At 44.5% G+C, this 18,708-nt stretch overlaps 1 protein-coding gene and 2 long non-coding RNA genes across 3 annotated transcripts in view; 1 reads left to right on the forward strand and 2 right to left on the reverse strand.

Annotated features, from left to right (window-relative positions):
• Positions 1 to 714: 714 nt before the first annotated feature.
• IRF2BP2 (interferon regulatory factor 2 binding protein 2) lies at positions 715 to 5,429 on the reverse strand. The gene is made up of 2 exons (XM_037895269.2): positions 3,966 to 5,429; positions 715 to 3,404 (listed from the first exon to the last, which is right to left on the reverse strand). The coding sequence occupies exons 1-2, from the start codon at positions 4,951 to 4,953 to the stop codon at positions 2,689 to 2,691; spliced, it is 1,704 nt and encodes a 567-aa protein (XP_037751197.1). The 5' UTR covers positions 4,954 to 5,429; the 3' UTR covers positions 715 to 2,688.
• A 1,940-nt stretch (positions 5,430 to 7,369) lies between these two features.
• The window catches only part of LOC119565816, a 71,577-nt gene continuing 60,238 nt past the window's right edge, over positions 7,370 to 18,708 (forward strand). Inside the window, exon 1 of the long non-coding RNA XR_005224799.2 lies at positions 7,370 to 8,419. This is a non-coding gene — a long non-coding RNA (uncharacterized LOC119565816). The remainder of the gene's footprint in view (positions 8,420 to 18,708) is intronic.
• The window catches only part of LOC122465313, a 43,080-nt gene continuing 41,124 nt past the window's right edge, over positions 16,753 to 18,708 (reverse strand). The window contains exon 3 of the long non-coding RNA XR_006290059.1: positions 16,753 to 17,740. This is a non-coding gene — a long non-coding RNA (uncharacterized LOC122465313). The remainder of the gene's footprint in view (positions 17,741 to 18,708) is intronic.

Below are 18,708 nucleotides of genomic sequence, written 5' to 3' on the forward strand. Positions count from 1 at the left end.
CACTTTATTACTACGCAAACTATCACCTTTAAAAAAGTTTTAAAAGATTAACAGTAGCACTATTGTAGCTAAAGAACTTTTAAAAAAAAGCTTTGTAGCCAAGGAAACACTAAATTGGTTTAGTGAATAACGTGATCATTGTGATGTCATAACTCAGCAAGCAACAAAATAAGACAAACTTAGTTCAACTGAAATTTGAGAAATAAAAAAAGGCATACTGGTTTCAAGCACTTTTGTAATAATGAAATGTCATCATGTGTATTAGAATCAATTGAGATTTGATTCGGGACTAGATGTCAGAACAGGTATAGTAACTTTCTGACATTTCTTTTTCACCTGTGTTGTCTATGTACCATCACCTAGTACAACAAGGCCTGAGAATTCCCACCCTTTGAACTACTTTAAAGAATAAGTCCAAAGATGCTGTTGGGCCACAATATATTGACACACTTCCTCCAGATAAAAGATTAAGTGAAAGGCCTCCTTGGAGAGCCACAAAAATGTCAGTCAGACCAGGAAGCAGGATATGCTTGAGTAGCGGGAAAAGTTACCTTCCCACCTCGCGTCAAGGTGCTCAAAGGTGAACAGTTGGCCAACACAGCAGAGCAATCGTTTCATGCAGTTTTTAGTAGGGATATCATTTTATCAAAAACATACGCACTTCATACTATGAGTTATTATGCCAAACAACTCTGAAGAACTTGTTACCATCTATCGGCTTGAAATCCATTTTTTAATAAAGTGCTAAATACACATTTACAGAGACCATAGTGTTTCAAAGTATCCTTTACAGTTGTATATATGTGCGTTTTTTTCCAACTTGTCTGCATGTTTACATAAGACACCAATCTGAACTATAGGTATAATTTTAAAGCGTAATATTGACTCAATGAATTGGTTTACCATGCAAGTCTGTATTTAATATTACATTGACCTGTAATAAGAAACATGTTAGTGGTGTGCTCATTGAAACACTTAATAAAAAAATGACTATGGATGTGCAGTTCTGAGTTTCAAATATTAATAATGACCATTAAAAAAAAATCTTCCCCAAACGATCTACTCTGCATTAAATAGCAGCCTGAATATGATCATAACACTCTATTAAAAAGCATCCCAAACTGTTAAAGTTAGTTGAACAGATTTTTTTTTCCCCTAAAAAAATTGGAAAAATTATATTATTTGCCCCAGGGATGAGAACTTGTAGTCGTGTTTCTGCCCAGAACAATTGTTTATGACCAAGTTAAACACACCTAAATATCAGGGTTTTTGCGGTGTTGCTAATGAACTAAACTGCACAAAAACATCACTATAAGACTTAGCCATTTCTAGTAATGATTTATTGATTAAAAAAAAGTCTGCTTGCTGATTGATGCAGAAGCTTGATCAAAAGAAATGACTTTACAAAGAGTACTCCAAAGTAGTTAAAAAGGCGGGGCATGCCCCTTTTGTGAAACCCTAATTGCTTTCATTCCACCAGTTTATTTTTTCATTTTCAGAAAAGTAGTATTAGGTTTGTTTTAAAAAACACACATAACAGAGATTACAGGTTTCTTCCACCCACATTTGGGCTGTCACTGAAATGCCCGAAGGCAATCCTGGCAGCACCTCAGTTGCTTCTGTCATTGTACCATCTTGTACCTGCCACTATCTGGAAATATGATGTAAGAGATAGTTAACAATATCAACAGTACTATAAGTAACTGATAAGCAAACTCAAAGTCCACCTGCACTATGTGCAAATTAAAAAAAAAACAAAAAAACCCACAACTTTAGTTTTCCCCAAGCAGAAATAGTATGTGAGTGGCACTAAAACAGCTATGGATCTTTAAAGATGGCAGTGCTATACTGGTGTACACACCAATACAGTAATTAAGTTTATTACCAAAATTCTGCATTAACATTATGTAATCAATGAATAAATGCAGTTCTGTAATCTTACAACCAATCACGTGAACTGTGGTCAACTTTGCCTTTTAGGAAAAAAAAGGCAAACAACCCAGAAATCCCTAACTCAGCAGCGCCTCTCAAACATCTCTCAACATCCTACTATGAAGGCAACTTCCTTCTAGAAACAGAGTGGAATTGGACTCAGTCTAAAAAATCTGCTTTTGCAACAAGAGAACAATGTTTCAGAAAGAAACCACTTGTGCTTTCTAATATTCACCTGCCTTTCGGCTGTAATGGTGACATCCCATTTCACCCTATCAGTCTTTTTCCCCCACTACCATTTTATATCAAATCTGTACGCATCCAGCTTTACTCTGAGCAAGGCCCAAAAATAAGGAATCACAGACAGTAAGGCGATCTTTACAATGTCAGAAAATGTATTTGGCATTTTAAAAAGAAACAAGTGCATACAAATACAGCTAGAAGCATTTCTGGTTTGCCAAGTGCTCTCTAAAAAAAGCAGCGCAAGTCACAGCCTACACTGAACAGTAACTGTCACCAAGGAAGCACAACAAATAGTTGCTAATAACAAAAAGAGGAAATGCCTTTAAGTACATACCTTTTGTCTTCAAAAAAATATAGAAACACAATGTATTCAAAAAAATCAAAATTATACAGCCATGTTTTATGAAGTCTACATTTCCCTTGTCTTGGAGATATATATATATATATTTATAGATATATACACAATTCAAGCAGTTTTAGTTACAGGTAATGTTGAGTTGTGACCTGGAAAAGTCACGAGTCTCTCTCTTTTTTCACTTTCACATCTCCTGCAAGAATGGTCGCAATCTCCCCCTGCATGAAAGCCCAAGGGACATTGGAGCCCACCAGAGGGCATTTCTCCCCACTGGGACAATACACCTCGCCACTAGCTCCTTGCTGTTTGATGCTTTGTCTGGAGCAAGGGAAGCAGAACTTGTGGGAAGGGACTGAGGGACACTGAACAAAATGGGTGTCTTCCAGGCGCTCGTGGCACAAGGTGCAGCACAAGGGAACACTGGCTGCTAGAGACGAGTCCGGGAGGCTGGCAGGATGCACCGGCTCCAATCCCCCAGCAGTGTTTGTCCCCTGACTTGGCACCTCCCTGCTTGGACCCAGCCTTCTTTGGTTCATAGAGGATGGAGAGGGCGGGCTGTTGCTATTCCTCCTGGTGGTGGAGTGAACTTGGTTGGCATCTTTGGAGGAGTGGTTGCCCCCTGCATTGTCTGCTACTAAAATGAGCGCAGCCATAGGAGACTGGCCATTCTGGGCTGCTTCAGGCGGTGTGGTCCGGTTGGAATGAGGCGAGGCAGTTGGTGGTGGTGGGGACATGAAAGACGTAGCAGTCATGGACATTTTCATCCCCTCTGATGAGGTTGGCAACCAGGGTTGTGACTCTCCATTGATCTTAGGCGGTCCAGCTTCACCTTCTGGTTCTGGGGAAGGCTTCCTCTTCCTCGCTGCCCGAGCCCCTAGCAATACAAAGGAATGGGGAGGAGAAATGCGTAAGGAAAAAATAAATAATAATAAGCAATCAGATGAATGCAGCTATAAAGGAGTTACAGCTACACACATCAAGCTTGAAAAGGCTTCCATTTTAAATGACTACACAGCCAGGGCATTGCACACAAATACCAATTATACAGTATGACGTATGCAAATGCATACACACAACATGGCACACAGCCAAAATATGTGTGTGTAGTCTATACAACTTGTCCATGTGCACACTCACCCACCACTTGCAGGCATGCAACCTGCAAAAGCACACCCCTACAGCGCAGCTAGTAGGCGAAAAGGTTACTGGTGCCTTCACTGCAGCTCCTATGGCGAGGACGTCGCAGGGAGGGAAAAGCCCTCTCCCTGTCAGTGTCTACCCGCCAGCCCTGACTCATAGCTCTCTGTTGTGCTGCTTCAGCACATGAACACGTTGCCGCCTAAGCAACGGTGCCGCGTTAGGCACCAGGAAGTGGAGTTAGGAGGTCGGGGTTTGCTATGGGGGGGGGGGGCCCGACACCCTCTTTCCCCCTCACCTGCTTTGGCCACGGCCCCGTTGCTCTCGTACCCCAGCAGCCTGCTCCCAGCCATGCCGGGCTCCTTCTTGAACTTGCTCTCAAAGGGCACCGCGTGGCCCCCGTGCTGGTGCAGCGCCAGCAGCGTGTCCCGCACCGTCTTGGGCTTGCCCAGCCACTCCTGCTCCGCTCCCCCGCGGCCCTTGCCCTCGACCCCCAGCTCCTCCGCCGAGCCCCGCGGCTGCTTCTCCTTGCTCTCGTGCTCGCCCGCGCCGCCGCCGCCGCCGCTGCTGCTGCTGGAGGACACCGAGCCGGGCCGCTTGTGCCCCAGCTCCCCGGGCGCCGGCGGCGGCGGCTGCTGCTGGGAGACGGAGACCTGCATGGGGGCGGGCGCCCCTGAGATGGCGGCCAGCGAGGCGGCGGCGGCGGCCCGGCTGCTGATGCTGATGGGCGCGGACAGGGAAGCTCCGTTCATCAGCGGCACCAGGGTGGGCGGCACCGTGTGTGTCCGCCGCGGGTTCGGGCTCTGCCGGTTCAGCTCGGGCGGCTCCTCGGGCTTGGGGAACCCGTTGGGCACGAGGATCCCGTTCACCTGCCGGCTGCCGCCGTACTCGGCTCCCAGGCGGGGCGGCTGTCGCTCGGAGGCGGCGGCGGCCGCCAGCGGGTAGCGCTCCAGGGGCTGCGGCTGGGGCCGGGGCACCGCGTCGCCCGCCACGGCCGTGTGGTTCAGCTGCTGCTGCTGCTGCACTAGGATCTCCTTAGCGCTGAGCGGTGGCTGCTTGGCGTGGGGCGGCGGCGGCGGGGCCCGGCCCTCTTGGAAGCTGTGAGCCCGCTTGAGCTGCCGCGCCGTGTCGATGACGAACTCCACCCGGTCGGCCCCCTCGTAGTTGACGCAGCCCCGGCAGACGGGCTCGGTGAAGTCCCAGATCATGGCCCAGGGCATGCGGGGCAGGTCGCACAGGTAGCACGACTGCCTGCGGGAAGCAGCCGCCACCGCCGCGGACGACATGTCCCAGCCCAGGGGCAGCGAGCGCCCCCCGCGCGTCCTTCTCCTCCTCCAGCAACCGGAGACCAAACGGGCAGGCTCCGGCTTTGCAGCTGCCGCAGGATCTTCAGCCGATTGCCCGCCCCCTGCAAACAAGCGGCTCCCGGGCGCGGGCGCGGACGCCTCCCGGCTGGAGTCACTGGGACGCGGGAAAGCGCATAGCCCCGTCGCTGCACACTCGGCTGCCTACTCCAGCGCGCGGCTCACTCCGCCTGTCCCGCTCGCTCGCTCACTACTGCAGCCCGGGCGCTCGCACTGGGGCGGGGACTCCGGCAGCAGCAGCAGCAGCAGCAGCCGCCGCCTGTGCGCTCTGCTCCAGTGACTCGATTCTTCGACAGTGCCTCGAAGCGCCTGCGCGCTGGGCGCCCTCTCCTTTGGCCGCCTGCTGCTGGTGCTGCTCCTTGAACTTCTGCCAAGAGTCCCAAGACAACAAGAGCTGCAAGAATAGCCAGCTCCCTCCTAGTCAGCCGAGGGTGGGGGAGCGGCAAGGGCTTGCACATGTGAATGGGATGCAAATAGGGGTCTTTTAGCTCCTTTCCCCATCTTCTTTGCAGCCTAGGAAGTGTTTGTGAAGTGCTCTGAGGAGAGAAGTGCTAATTATGTCAGGCAGGATTGAAAAAAATCTTTTTATTGAGCAAAAGTGTTTTTAAAAACAATGCCACCTTACTTGATTTAAAAAATATTTTATAGGATGAATTTTGTGATGGTTGATTTTTGGCTGGAATTTAATCTAACCTTTGTTCTAATCCTGCCTCTGACGCTAAAGCTTCGTGGCCTTGAGGAAATCACTCCGGGCCCGATCCCTTTGACTTCACAACTTTCCCAGTTTCCCACCTCTGTTAAAAGGGGTTAATAATACCCAACAGCCAGGGGGTTGCGAGAGTTAGTTATGTGTACAGCGCCTGGAAAATCGAAAGCGCTAAGTAATGTAATTTCCTTGTACATGTATAAGGATTGTTTTTTCATTGCCTTACGCCAAGGTAGAAGACCATTATAAATACAATTGCTATTTAGCTCTTCTGGATTTGTGAATAATTGTTTCATTTGGTTCGGAAATGGGAAATTTTAGGTTTCCTTGTCATTTGCAGCCACAACCCTTCCATTTTCTAGTGCAGATTAGCAAAGAAACACAATCTCTCTCCTCCCCAACCTGCGGACATTTTTTTCCCTTCCTTCTTCCGCACTGAGAATCCCAAACAGCTCGTCTGACAATTGCAGCCAGTCAAAAAGAGAAAGGGATGTTGTTCTGTTCATTTGTCATTTGCACATGAAGTCATCATTCAACCCAGAAGTAGTCCAAATATATAGAGAGAGCTGTGTGTGTGATTGTGCAGAGTAAACAAAGTGGAAGCTGTTCTCTCAAACTCTTGCTTTTGGGTCACCATTCCCACAGTGCTGCTGCTGAGTTATGTAGGTTACAAAGGGAGGGATGGAGGAAGCTGAGCTCTAGCCTCTGACGTCCGCATTTTGTTTCAGGGCTGCAGCTGCGCCCTTTGCGCAGACTCGGTGAGGGACGTGACTCTATGCAATTGGCACTTGAAACCTTATTAAACGAAATGCACATTCCAGGGACAGACTCAGAGAGAGAATCTACAGCCAGCACCGCCGATGCCCCGTCACAGCACTAAGTACCGCCTCCCTTGCTGCTATTTCTGGGCTCTAAAAGCTCCCTCCCACTGCCAGGCTTAACTTTTACTTAACGTAGCAAGAAGAGCAGCATGTACAGTACACAGGAATGGGTGTATGAGCCGCATTCTATACTGTAGTACTCTCTCCCTTTGCACTGACAACCAGCTGAGGCTTTTGTTACTCGGGCGTACCGCTCGTCAGTAACTGAGACAGGCTGGCATGAGGCTGATTTCCCACTGCAGACTATGTTGCTGTTGGGAGATTTGTTACTGCAGAACCGACTGGCGGAGGGCATGGGGTTGACTTGTAATTACAGACCCAGCTGGGCTTTTTGATGTTTTGTCCTTTGCAGCCCACGTACACGATACGTAGCGTGGACACAAGATATTTTTATGGAGCTAATTAGTGCGATGTCATCAAAGCGAACAAGTAAATAGATATCATGTCCTTGCCCTATTTGCAAGCGAATGCTTTCATCCAACTGCAGAGTTAAGCTAGGGAAATGACCCCCCCCCCCCCCGCCCCATCGTCAAGCTCAGCTTATCTGTCAAGTTTTCGAGCTCCACTTTCTTTCTTTTCTTTTTCGAGAATCAAACGCCGTAGGCCGCTGTCTCTCAACACACCCCACCCCCAACCTTTCTTCTTTGGACTGGAATGAGCTGGCTCTGTTGGACGAGGCGAGTGTAAATTATATGATCTCCCCTACTGGCTTGGCCAGGGGGGTGGAATCTTGCTAAGGTTTCTACCGTGCTGCTGTTGAAAATGCCAGGTGCCTTGAAAGGGTTTTTTTTAAAAGCGCGGGGCGGGAGGGGGGGGAATAAACCACCCTCGGAGAAACAATTGTGTTGATCTTATGTCACATGAAAAACCCTGTTCTGAAATTACACGGAGGATATTTAATCCCAAAACTGAAGCGTTTTTTCATGCAAACGCCGCATGATTCTGCTCTGGGGGATTTCCAGAAACGGTGCTGCTCGCTAATGCGTCTTCCGACAGTGTCATTCCCCCCTACAGCGCGCGCGCGCCGTGCAACCGGTGTTGATGCAAAACCCGCTTCCCCCCACCCACATCAGTGCAAGTGCAACGAGGATTTTGATACAACGCCGCTCATCCCCGAACACACCGTGGAACTAGGGGTAACACTTCCCGAACCAGTTGCAACCGGTGATAACGCAGATCCCCACACACGCCACTTGCCCCCGGCGTAATGCAATCTGTCCCTTCAAGGGTTAAGCCGTTCCCCGCCCGTAAATCCTTCCCGAGTGAAGCAAGAGTAATGTAAACACCGCCTTGCACATTCACTCGAACCAAACCTTGCCCTTTTGGGGCTGCCCCGTCAGCTATAAACGAAATTCAAAAACATGGTCTAGTTGTAGGATCTCTCTCTCCCACACATAAAAGGAGAGAGTTTCTTTTAGTTTCCCATTAATCATCCGTTAATATTTTCAACTTCATGGGTATAGCAGCCCAGCCCTAGTGACTTTCCTGAGGTTAGCTTGTCAATGAAATGGCTAATTTTTGGACTACACTCCCGTCCTGATTTTTTCCCCCAGGGCTAAAAGGGGTTAACACGTCTTGTTTTCTGCTTCACAACAGCTCCCCGTTCATACTGTGTCAAATTCTTTTAAAGCTACTTTTTTTTTCCTTCTAAAGAAGCTTTATCAATGTATACTAAGTAAACAGATCCTTGTTTTTGCCTTCCACCCACTGCCCTTTCTCTCCAGACTGAAATTGGATTCCTGCCAACCCGGCTGCAGAAATTGCTGCCGACACACTCGCAGAGGAGCGCAGGGTTTCTAGGGTGAGGCAATGCGTCTGCGATTCGCAGAGACAAGGCAGGAATTGTAATTGTACTTCATCATGTGATGACTTATGAAAGAGGAAGTTAGGATGTTTTAGTCACGTACTCCTTTGCCCTCTTGCTTAGCCTCTAGGTTCTTTGAAGGAAAAATTGCATGTATTTATATATGTTGGTTGGGAGCCAAGAACGAGTGTTTGTGCATTTACGATCATGAGCAGTTTGCGGTGTTAGTAAAGGGGCGGGGAGGGGAGGGAGGGAGCAAACCGTTCAGCGGTGGCAGGCTTTAAACTGGAGGGCAAAATTGCGATTACTTTCCCCCCCATAAGAACCAGAGCTTGTTGGGAAAATCAAGATGAGCAATTTTAAGTTTTTAACTATCATTTTATCGCTTCCAGTTAACTCTGGAAAAACGGGAGAGAAACATTACAGCACTCGTGAAAAAGCTGAACACGATTTTCCTCAAACAGTGTCTAGATTAAATAGAAAATGTGGGTTTTATATCACGTCCTATAAGCTCCCCAAACCTGATCATTTCATGGCCTTACTAGTATGGAAGTCAAACAAAGGATATGTTCAGTTCTTTTTCTTTCTTTCTTTTTTACAGAATCTAGCCCATTGGGCTTAATCTATCTAAAATACCCATTGTTATGTTATTGTAATACTATATAGAAGAATAGCGTTACTGCTAGTGGACACCTACTGGTGGTTTGTGGTAATGCCACGTTGCCTGCAGAGAACTGTTGAGGGCTTGCTTTACTCACAGTTTAATTGAGTTCAATAGGACTGCCTGTGGGTGCATGGTGAGCAGGATATGGCCCATTATAAAACAATATACCCTCAATTGTGCATAGTGAGACTGTTATTTCATCAGTGGTTTCTGTTGACGTAATTGAATTATTCGTTTGCACCACTAGGGGGTGCACACTTCATAACTGTAGGTCAAGCACCATCCTCCCTCTTTCCCCCCACTTCCTCCTTTGTCCCCCATGCCAGGGGCTTTGTATGCCCCCATTTCTCCTTCACCCCCTACCTGGGTTTACTATTCTCTCCTCCATGTCAGGCGCTGTGTGTGCCCCCCATTCCCTCCATGCTCCAAACTTCTCCCCACCATTATTATTTCTTTTCTATTTGTCTGGGAGATATGTAATGCAGAGTGTCAACATGGTAAGTGATATTGGGAGGATGGGCAGAGCTGTGATGGGGAGGGTGATAGTTATGCTGAAAGGTGTTAATGGGTGCCATCAATTGTTGAGCTATACAGAATTTAAAAATCCATAGGGTTCTCTCCATTGAGAACTAAAATATTCTCTGAAATTTTGTAATTGATCCAATGCTGTGTTCAAAAGTTTTCATGTACTACCCAAATAAACAGAAATGCCACCAAGCTGAGTGTAGAGCCTTGCAAGTTGGGCCAACTAAAACCTGACATTAAAGTACAGCCTTAATTTATGCACATTTTTGGGTACGCAGTTATTTTGCATTTGTGAGAACTAGATACTTCAGTTTAAAACTTAAGGCCCATTCCCGAGGGTTGCCAGGTGTCCGGTTTTCAACCAGAACACTCAGTCGAAAAGGGACCCTCCCCAGCCTGGTGAAAATGAGCGAGCGAGTGAGGGTGGGTGGGGGAGAGCAAGTGACAGAGGGAGGGGGGCATGGACTGAGCAGGGCGGAGCCTTGGAGAAGGGGTGGGGAAAGGGTGTTTGGTTTTGTACAGTTAGAAAGTTGGCAACCTTTGCAGCCAAAACTCCCATTGACTTACTGACATTTCTGCCTTGTTATTGTTATTGAAGGTGCTAGGTTGCTTGAAAGGATTTACAAAAAAGTAAATGTAAGCTGACTTTAAAGGTGATTTACTTATTGAAGTCCTGCAAGATAAGTGCCAAATGATTCAGAAGCTAAAGCAACCACAGGGACTTGCCTGTAGATGGCCACTCACTCTGCTTAGGAGAGAGGCTGTGATGGCCATTTTAGAAACCTTAGAAGTTTTGTTTTTCATTTAAAATACCATGTTCTTCTGTAAAAAAAAAACCCCAAACATTTCTATTTACAAATTTTGAAATATACAATTCACGCTGCAGCATTAGTGAGGCAGCAAATGTTGCATGCTGTTCATTCAATTGAAACTAATCCCTAAGGAAACATTTCAGCAAACTTTTCTAGTGAAAAAGAAACATCCACTGCGGAGACAAATGCCAAACGGTCCTGAAGGGGCCTCATTGTGAGGGAAGTTGAATTTGGTAAAATAACAGCACAGCCAAGGTTAAAATGAAAAGTACTACATTCAAAGATGCAGCTTAAAATAGCCACACTGGACTTGCTGCTCTGTGTCACAAAATGCCTGTGAGATTTTTAAAATAAATTTTTAGAAAGTAAAATCTAGGTCACATCCTGCCAGCTTTAGTCACTGACTTCAGTGGAAGTATTGACAAGAGTAAGTCTTATCTTATTATGTCCTTTTCTAATAGCATAGCAAGGACATAGGGCCTGATTCAAAGCCCGCTGTAGTCAGTGGTTTCAGAGTAGCAGCCATGTTAGTCTGTATTCGCAAAAAGAAAAGGAGTACTTGTGGCACCTTAGAGACTAACCAATTTATTTGAGCATAAGCTTTCGTGAGCTACAGCTCACTTTGTGGGAATCTTGCCATTTACTTCAATGAGCTTTAGAATAGGCCCATAGTAAGACCTTCATCCTGCAAACATTTATGTGCGCTTGTAACTTTATGCATGTGAGTAGTCCCAGTGAATTTAAAGCCACATGTGATCTTAACTGTTTGCAGGATCAGGGCCTAAATACACGTGCTAATCTTCAAACATGAACACTACCATTGATTCCCATGGAACTATTTGTGCCTAAAATTAAGCACGTGTGTGTGTTTACAGGATCAGGCTTATATTTTTAAAAGCTGTTAATAATCACTATGTTGGATGTTTCTATGTATTGTACGGCTATTGTTCACAATGGAAGCTAACTGATGGTAGCAGAAGTTAAAGGAGACACTGGATAAAAAATAAAATGCCAAAAGGCGAGATTAAGGTCATCACACTAGCTCAGTTTGGAAGAAAATGTGTCAGAGAATCAGAAAAAAATCCAAACAGAAGTTTGATGCCAGCTTTTTACTTTATATGGAACCCTGTTATTGACTCTTTGAAGCTTGCTATGAGGGACTTTTTTGGAATAATTTCTTAGTGGATATGGGATACCATGTTTGCAAGACATTTATGAAAAGGAAACATCAGGAAGGCCTTGATACGCCACTTGTCCACAGATAAGGCCTGAAATATGGAGATGCTAAGTCTTTCCTTATTTTGTTATGATTTTTTTATGGTTTATTAATTTTTTTATGATTTTTCCTTTAAAAAAAGTATTCATGCATATATATGAGTATGCTAATTTTCAGGGAGATACAATGTAAAAAAACTAAATGCCCAATCCTGCAATGTATAGCAGACTACTGCGCGCCTGCTGAGATAGTCTGCAGCAAAATTTGTAAGAGCAAAATGCGTTTGTTGGAGAGAATGGAAAATGTTAAACCTTTTAATTAATTTTGTTTTTAATCCAGCAGCTGACTTTTTTCATTTTCAAGTAGCACAGTTGAAAAATCTAGCAAAATGACCTTATTCCTCTGTGTTAGAGAGTCAGCTGCAACAGATATTTACAATGTGTCTTGCCAGGAAGGGACAGGATTATGAAAATACTAGAGAAGTTCAGAGGTTACTATAATCCAATTAAAAATAGAGACTTATGAGCAATGTTGCCAGGTGCCAGAAATGAGGACAGTTGATAAGTCAAGCTTCTAACAGTTTTCCTCAGATTGATAAATAGGGAATGTCACATTCTCTTATCCTTACACTTCGCCTTGCTCCTTTGCATCCAAAAATGCAATCAACAAATAGGATTTGTTGAGATCTGAAAGCGGATGGAGTGTACCCTGGCTTTGGATTTCCTGATGTGAGGGGTGGAGGGACAACGGTGACCCCAGTGACCCCTTTTAAAAATAAACAGGAAGTCATGGAATCTGTGACCCCTCTGTGACATAGCTGTAGCTGTGTTCATTGCTTTATACCCACATTAGTTCAATAGGCTACTAAATGCCCCACAGAAAATGGGAAAAGGACAAGAATTTCACAGGAAGCCTGTTACAAACTGAGACCAAAACACAGAACTAAGATTATCATTTGGCAGGCACAATTTTTTTTTGGTTAAGAACTCCTAGTTTGGCTTGAATACAACTAACAAACAATTAATCTTTGTCCCAAGCCTACACCCTATCCTTTGTCAAAATACTATGTAGGACATGAAATTATTGAAAGGAAAAGACAGAATCCATTTAATGGCAGTCATGGACAAATATAAAAGCTGATTATGCTCGACCAACACAAATACAATATCCAGGAGCAGTTTATGCCAGTACGTTCCTAAAGTGTTGTGGAGATTTCAGGCTTTGCAACACTTTGTTCGTGTGGATCCTTTTTGAACAGAGACCCTCACATATAATAAAAGTCTAAAATATCTGAGCCAAGGCCAAAACCGTCTCAAGGCTTGTGCCAGAACCATTAAAGCTGTTTGCAGTGTGAAGGTTCCAGTATTGCCAAAATGTCCCCCTGAAGCAGTGAAGTTGAGCTGGTTGTCAGTTCCATACCAGACCAGCTAGAATGAACATGTTCCTCATTGGCCTCTGTATATAGGCAGACTCAAACACTGCATAGAGTACAGCAATTTAAACCTTTAAAGGGACCACCATCAGCTTGAAATCTAGTCCAATTAAAAGAAAAGTTAAGGATAGTTTCAGGGACTACCCTTGACCTTGTTTCTCCCTGCCAATTTTTTTGTGGTTTTACAATCACGTTTTTCTATTTGTTTAAATGTTGGTCTCTCTCTACCCATTTGAAATCAATGGGAGTTAGACACTTACATACAGTGCTTAAGTTGTGCCAGGGCTTGCCAGGCTGAGCCATGGCACATCTAGGCTTGGCAGTTCATAGTCCTGGCACCTCTGGGCTTGCTGCATTAATTATGAATGTAAAAAAATTGCTTGAGCCCCAGTATCTCTTTCATTACACATTAAGCACTGCTTACATACTTAGAGGATTTGGGCCTAAGTGCCTAACTCACTTTTTAAAGTGAGGCTTAGACTTCTAAATCAATTAGATACTCTTAAAACTTTTACTTGAAGTGCTGTCAAATAGACAAAGTAAACAAATTTAAAAGACAGAATTGTTATCCCTGTTCTCCTTCAGTAATATTACATAATGTGTGCAACTAAGATAGGTAAAAATATTCAGCTGTTAAGGCATTTCATGATATATTTCTAACTTCTGAAAACAGCTACTACTTCATTGTTTCCATCATGCTTTTTCCAGTTTAAAAAAACCACCACAGTATTAAGCACTCTTGCTCACTTTGACCACTGTAAGGAGGCCACTGATAGGAATTATAATTAATACACGCAAAATTAATAATGATAACTAATGATATTTTGCACATTACCAGTATATCATAATAATAATGATAATGCAATTAACTTAGCTGCATAATACCCTGTCTGGTATGTAGGTGTTAGTCTCATTTTACAGATGAGGAAATGGAAGCACAGGCAAATTAAATGACTTACTCAAGGTAACACAGAGTATTTGGCAGAACTGGTAAAAAAAACAACCCTCAAATCTCCCAGTTCTGGGCTTTAGCTGTAAGATTATGTCACCAAGGATGGACTCTCCACATCACTTGTTTCCCCCTGTATTGGGTTTGCCTGGAGGACTGTGCGCAGATTGTCCTTGCATTAGTGCCTGTGCAGCCTCAGTACCTGTACGTCAAAAGTGTCTTCATATTTACTGTGTGGAGGATTGAATTAGGTGTGCAGGGTAGGCTCCAGGATTCACTTTTATTCAGTGGGCTTAACATGCCATTCGACTGGTGCAGAAAGAAGTGCTGGTGAAAAGCGCTAGGCTGACAGCCTTAGGACTGAACTCTTCTATCAGTAACACAACTACACGGTGGACACATATTTCCACAGTGATTTACCAAGATCAGTAAGGGTGAGAGAGTAGTGCAGTGTCTATGCCTTTTCATTCATTAGCTTTTCCTCAGAGCCTGCTATCGAGAGTAGCAAACTGTAGTGGAGGCCAGAGTAGAGACGTTTTTTATGGTGGGGATTTTTGTACCTGAGGAGGTGGATTAATGCCACCAAACTCATTCCACACAGGGCATCAAACAATTTTAGAAGGCAATAACATCTCAACATTAATGACATGAGCTGGATTTGAATTGCTGAGGTGAAAGTCTGTGTATCTCATTACCAATCCTCTGAGTCATCTACTTCCCCTCCACCAGTTACTAGTATTGCTAAATGTAACACCGCACACATTATAATTAAGAAAAAAAATTCAGACCAAATAAAAAAATGTTTGGAGCTTCTCAGAAACATCCCTGTAATAGCTGCTGCCTGACTCAGCCTTCAGTTAAAATTTTTGTGTGTAATTACATAATATTACTATCCCGAGGAACCATCTCTGGAGGGGGACACACCCGAAGAAGAGGGATTCAGCCAATTCCATGGTAGCACATCCTCCATTTCTTGATCCAGGGATCAGTATGGCAAAAGGGACTTTGAAATGAGCTGGCTATGAGAAGAGTGGGAGTGATACACATCGATCCCAACACCAGTCCTGTGGCCTCCAGTTGGATTACCTTTCCAACAAACACTCCCCAATGAAGTGCACGCCACAGCACAAGGCCCCAACTGGCCAAGAAGAATCCTGACTCCAGGATTCTGGGTGAGAGCAAAGAGTGTATGCATCTCTGCTCCCACCTGCACTAGCTAGAGCAGGATTTAGCCCATATTATCCATATTATGTATTATATTAGTAGTTAGGGCGGGATTTAGTCCATATTATATATTATGCCACACACACACCTGTTAAAGGAACATTATTAAGGCTGCAAAGTCAAGCATTCAAAAGATAGGAAATGCCAGAATTCAAGTTGCCTGTGCAACCTTAATTTGGCTCCTTGTGTGTATGGATTATGATACAGTCTTTAATTATATGATCACATACTATTCTGTTCCTGGGACCCCTGCTTTATTCAGTGCATAGAATGGAGGGCATTCACTTAATGAACAGCTATTCAATATTTGTTTTCTGCTAATTGTTCCATATGTGCCCCTAGGATTTATTTACAGCAGACTATTCAAATCCTGCTCTGAATACAGAATTATTAATTTTGTCGTGGGCTTTTGTATGGTGCTCACCACTATAGTATCTCACTACCTCACAAACATTAAACCCCCGTGAAGTGAGGAAGGGGAGTCAGGAGCGGCAGACGATCCCTAAAGGTGAGGGGGCCACAGGTGCCCAAACCATGGCCCCATCCTTCCTGCGGCACCCCTTCCCTCGAGGCCCCACCCCTTCCCCAAGGCCCTTCCCTCACACCACCCCTTCCCCCGAGGCCCTGCTCCCCGCTTGCTCCTCTCTACCCCCTCTGCCCAGTCGCTTGCCCTTATGGCCGGTAAAAAGTGGGTGGGCCATGGCCCGATGGGCCTCCCCTATTCCGGCACCCCTGTGTGGTGGTGTCCCCTTTTTACAGAGAGGGTACTGATGCAGAGAGATTAAATTTGGGTGCCCAATTTGAGATAATTAGTACCTGATTTTTCTGAGTACTTAACATCATATACATTTCGTATGTTCAAAAGACAACTCCCATTCACTTCAGCAGCAGCTGTGAGTGCTCAGCACTTCTGCAAAGCAGACCTTTGAGTCCCAAGTTGGATACCCAGAAAATAAGGAACACAAAATTAGTGATTACCTGTGAAAAGCTTTTTTTAAGTAGTTTGCCCAGCATCACATAATAACTGTGGCAGGAGCAGTGATAGAATCCAGTTCTCCAGGGTAGCATTCAGTTGTCTTCACCATGAGACTCTTTTCTCTTCCTGGAATCCTCCACCTCATTCGCGATACACCCTGGCCCGGATCCACAAAGGAACTTAGGTGTTGCAACACTCAATGTTTATCCAAAGTGGAACAGGTTCAACAGGAGAGACAGAGAGACCCACATCAGAATATCCCAGTGGCGAGGGTCCTTACCATTTTAGTGTGCTGGCATAGACACTGACTTTCTAATGTGCCAGGGGATGCTCCCCCCAGCTGTGTCCCAGGCCCTGCCTCCACTTCACCTCTTCCCCCAAGGCCCCACCCCACCTCTTCCCACGCCACCTCACCCTGCCCCGCCTCTTCCCACCCAGTTCCACCCCCCCCCACAGCTTCCTGCCCAGTTCCTCCTCCTCCCCTAAGCGTGCCCCACCTTTGCTCCTCCCCTTCTCCCCAGCGCCTCCTGCATGCCACAGAACAACAGAGCCATGGTGGGCGGGAGGCACTGGGGGGTGGGGGAGGCGCTGATAGGGAGGCTTCCCGGGGGGTGCTCAGTACTCACCAATTTTTTTTCCGTGGGTGCTCCAACCCTGAAACACATTGGTCAACATTCCTCCATAGCGTTACTCTACTGAAACTATTGGACTTACACCGGGGTGAAATTGGCCCAGTGAGATCAGAAACAATGCCATTCAACACAAGGTCAAAAGGTTACGTAGCTAACAGATCACCACAGCATTTGAGAACATCATGCCTGCTTGGCTAGAGCTGGAATCCCAGTCCAGCATGTCTAAACTGCTGTCTGTAGTGCGTGTACATGCTTAAGGAGAACTATGTCACCAGGAGTCCAACCTTTTGTTAAGTAACTTTGAAAAATATATCATATACATTATAGTGAATCACATAATGTGCTCAAGCCCCTCTTCCTTTGGAACGGACCATACTGGAAAGGCCAACACAAGCTGGAAAGAAGCATGTTGATGAGAGAGCTTGCTTACAAGAACTAAAAGAGTTCCATGCATTGGCAGACTTTTTGCTGAATAGGTCAGCAGGGTTTGGAAACTTGGTCCAAGACTTTTTGCATCTTTGTACAAGTTCCTAGTTGCTCACAGATAGTGTAATACTCCCCATGAACAGGTTTAAAAGAACATGTACAAGAGGTAAATTGTATGCAGGGTACACAAAGTGACAGATATTTTTAGAAATAAATTCTGCCTAGATTTTATATATTGCTTGTAATTTATACAAATTTTATTTTACAACAGTTATGGAAATTATAGCTAGGCTGTTTATAAATGCCAAACCCAACATAACGTGCTCCACTAGTGTATTTGAATTGAGGTTAGATAACATACATAAATATACTTACACATTTCTATGATTCAGAATTTGATGCAGAGTAAATATGTAAAGAATCTGCTTAGGTTTTTTTCAACTCTTCTTCCAAAACTAGCAACTACAGGGGAAAAAAGACAGACATACATCATTTCACATATTTATAAAATAAGTCAGTGTGTCTGTTCATTAGGGCTTCAGAATCAGACTTCTAGATGCCTTCCTCCTGAATATAGTGGGAGGAAAAGGTAAGAACCCCTTTTCAGATGTAACCAGATACCTCATTTGACAGATTGTAATGCTTAAAATCCTTTCTAATAGAAAACATGTCAAGACATGCATCTTTCAAATGCTGTCAAATAGTTCAGCCCCCATATTTTACATACCCTCCGGATTAGATTCATATGTTTGGTTTTAAAAGTTAACCTCTCCATTTCAGTAGGAAAAAAGGCAAAGCACTTTTGGTAGGTCTCATGCACAAATAAAGCTAGAGAGGATGCATGATTCATTATTACACTGCATACACACTGAGATACTATAGTGATTAGCAGTATTGCCAATGACAAAACATTCAGGTTCCCTAAACATCATGAAATTGGCTTTAAAAAATAAATCATTTTGGGATTTTTTTTTTTAATTTGCCTTCTGTTTTTTAAGCCTTTAAGGTTTTCAAGCTTTTCTCCACAACTATAAGGGCTAGGCACTTTCAGCTTTTATTAAAGCAAAACAAAAAAGGACTCTCACAAAAATCACACAATTCTGGAGTGAAAGTCTGACCCATTGAAGTCAAGGGAAGTTTTGCTATTGACTTCAGTAGGGTCAATGTTTCACTCAAGGAGCTGGGTTTTAAGGAAAATCCCAAATATTGTGAGATATGCAATAAAATTGAGAGTTGGCAACGCTACATATAAGACCCTGAAGCAATAGATAAATGCACAATTCTTTTTGCACCTGATCCTGCCCCCGACTGGAAGCAATGACAAAAGTCCCATCAGTTTCAATGAGAGCTGGACTGGGGCCTTTGCATATGTGGGCTCTTATAAGGTTGGTCATTCAGAGCTAAATACATATATTTTTAAAAACCAAATA

This window comes from Chelonia mydas, chromosome 3 (genome assembly GCF_015237465.2).
Source record: "Chelonia mydas isolate rCheMyd1 chromosome 3, rCheMyd1.pri.v2, whole genome shotgun sequence".
In the NCBI taxonomy this organism is placed as follows: Eukaryota; Metazoa; Chordata; order Testudines; family Cheloniidae; genus Chelonia; species Chelonia mydas.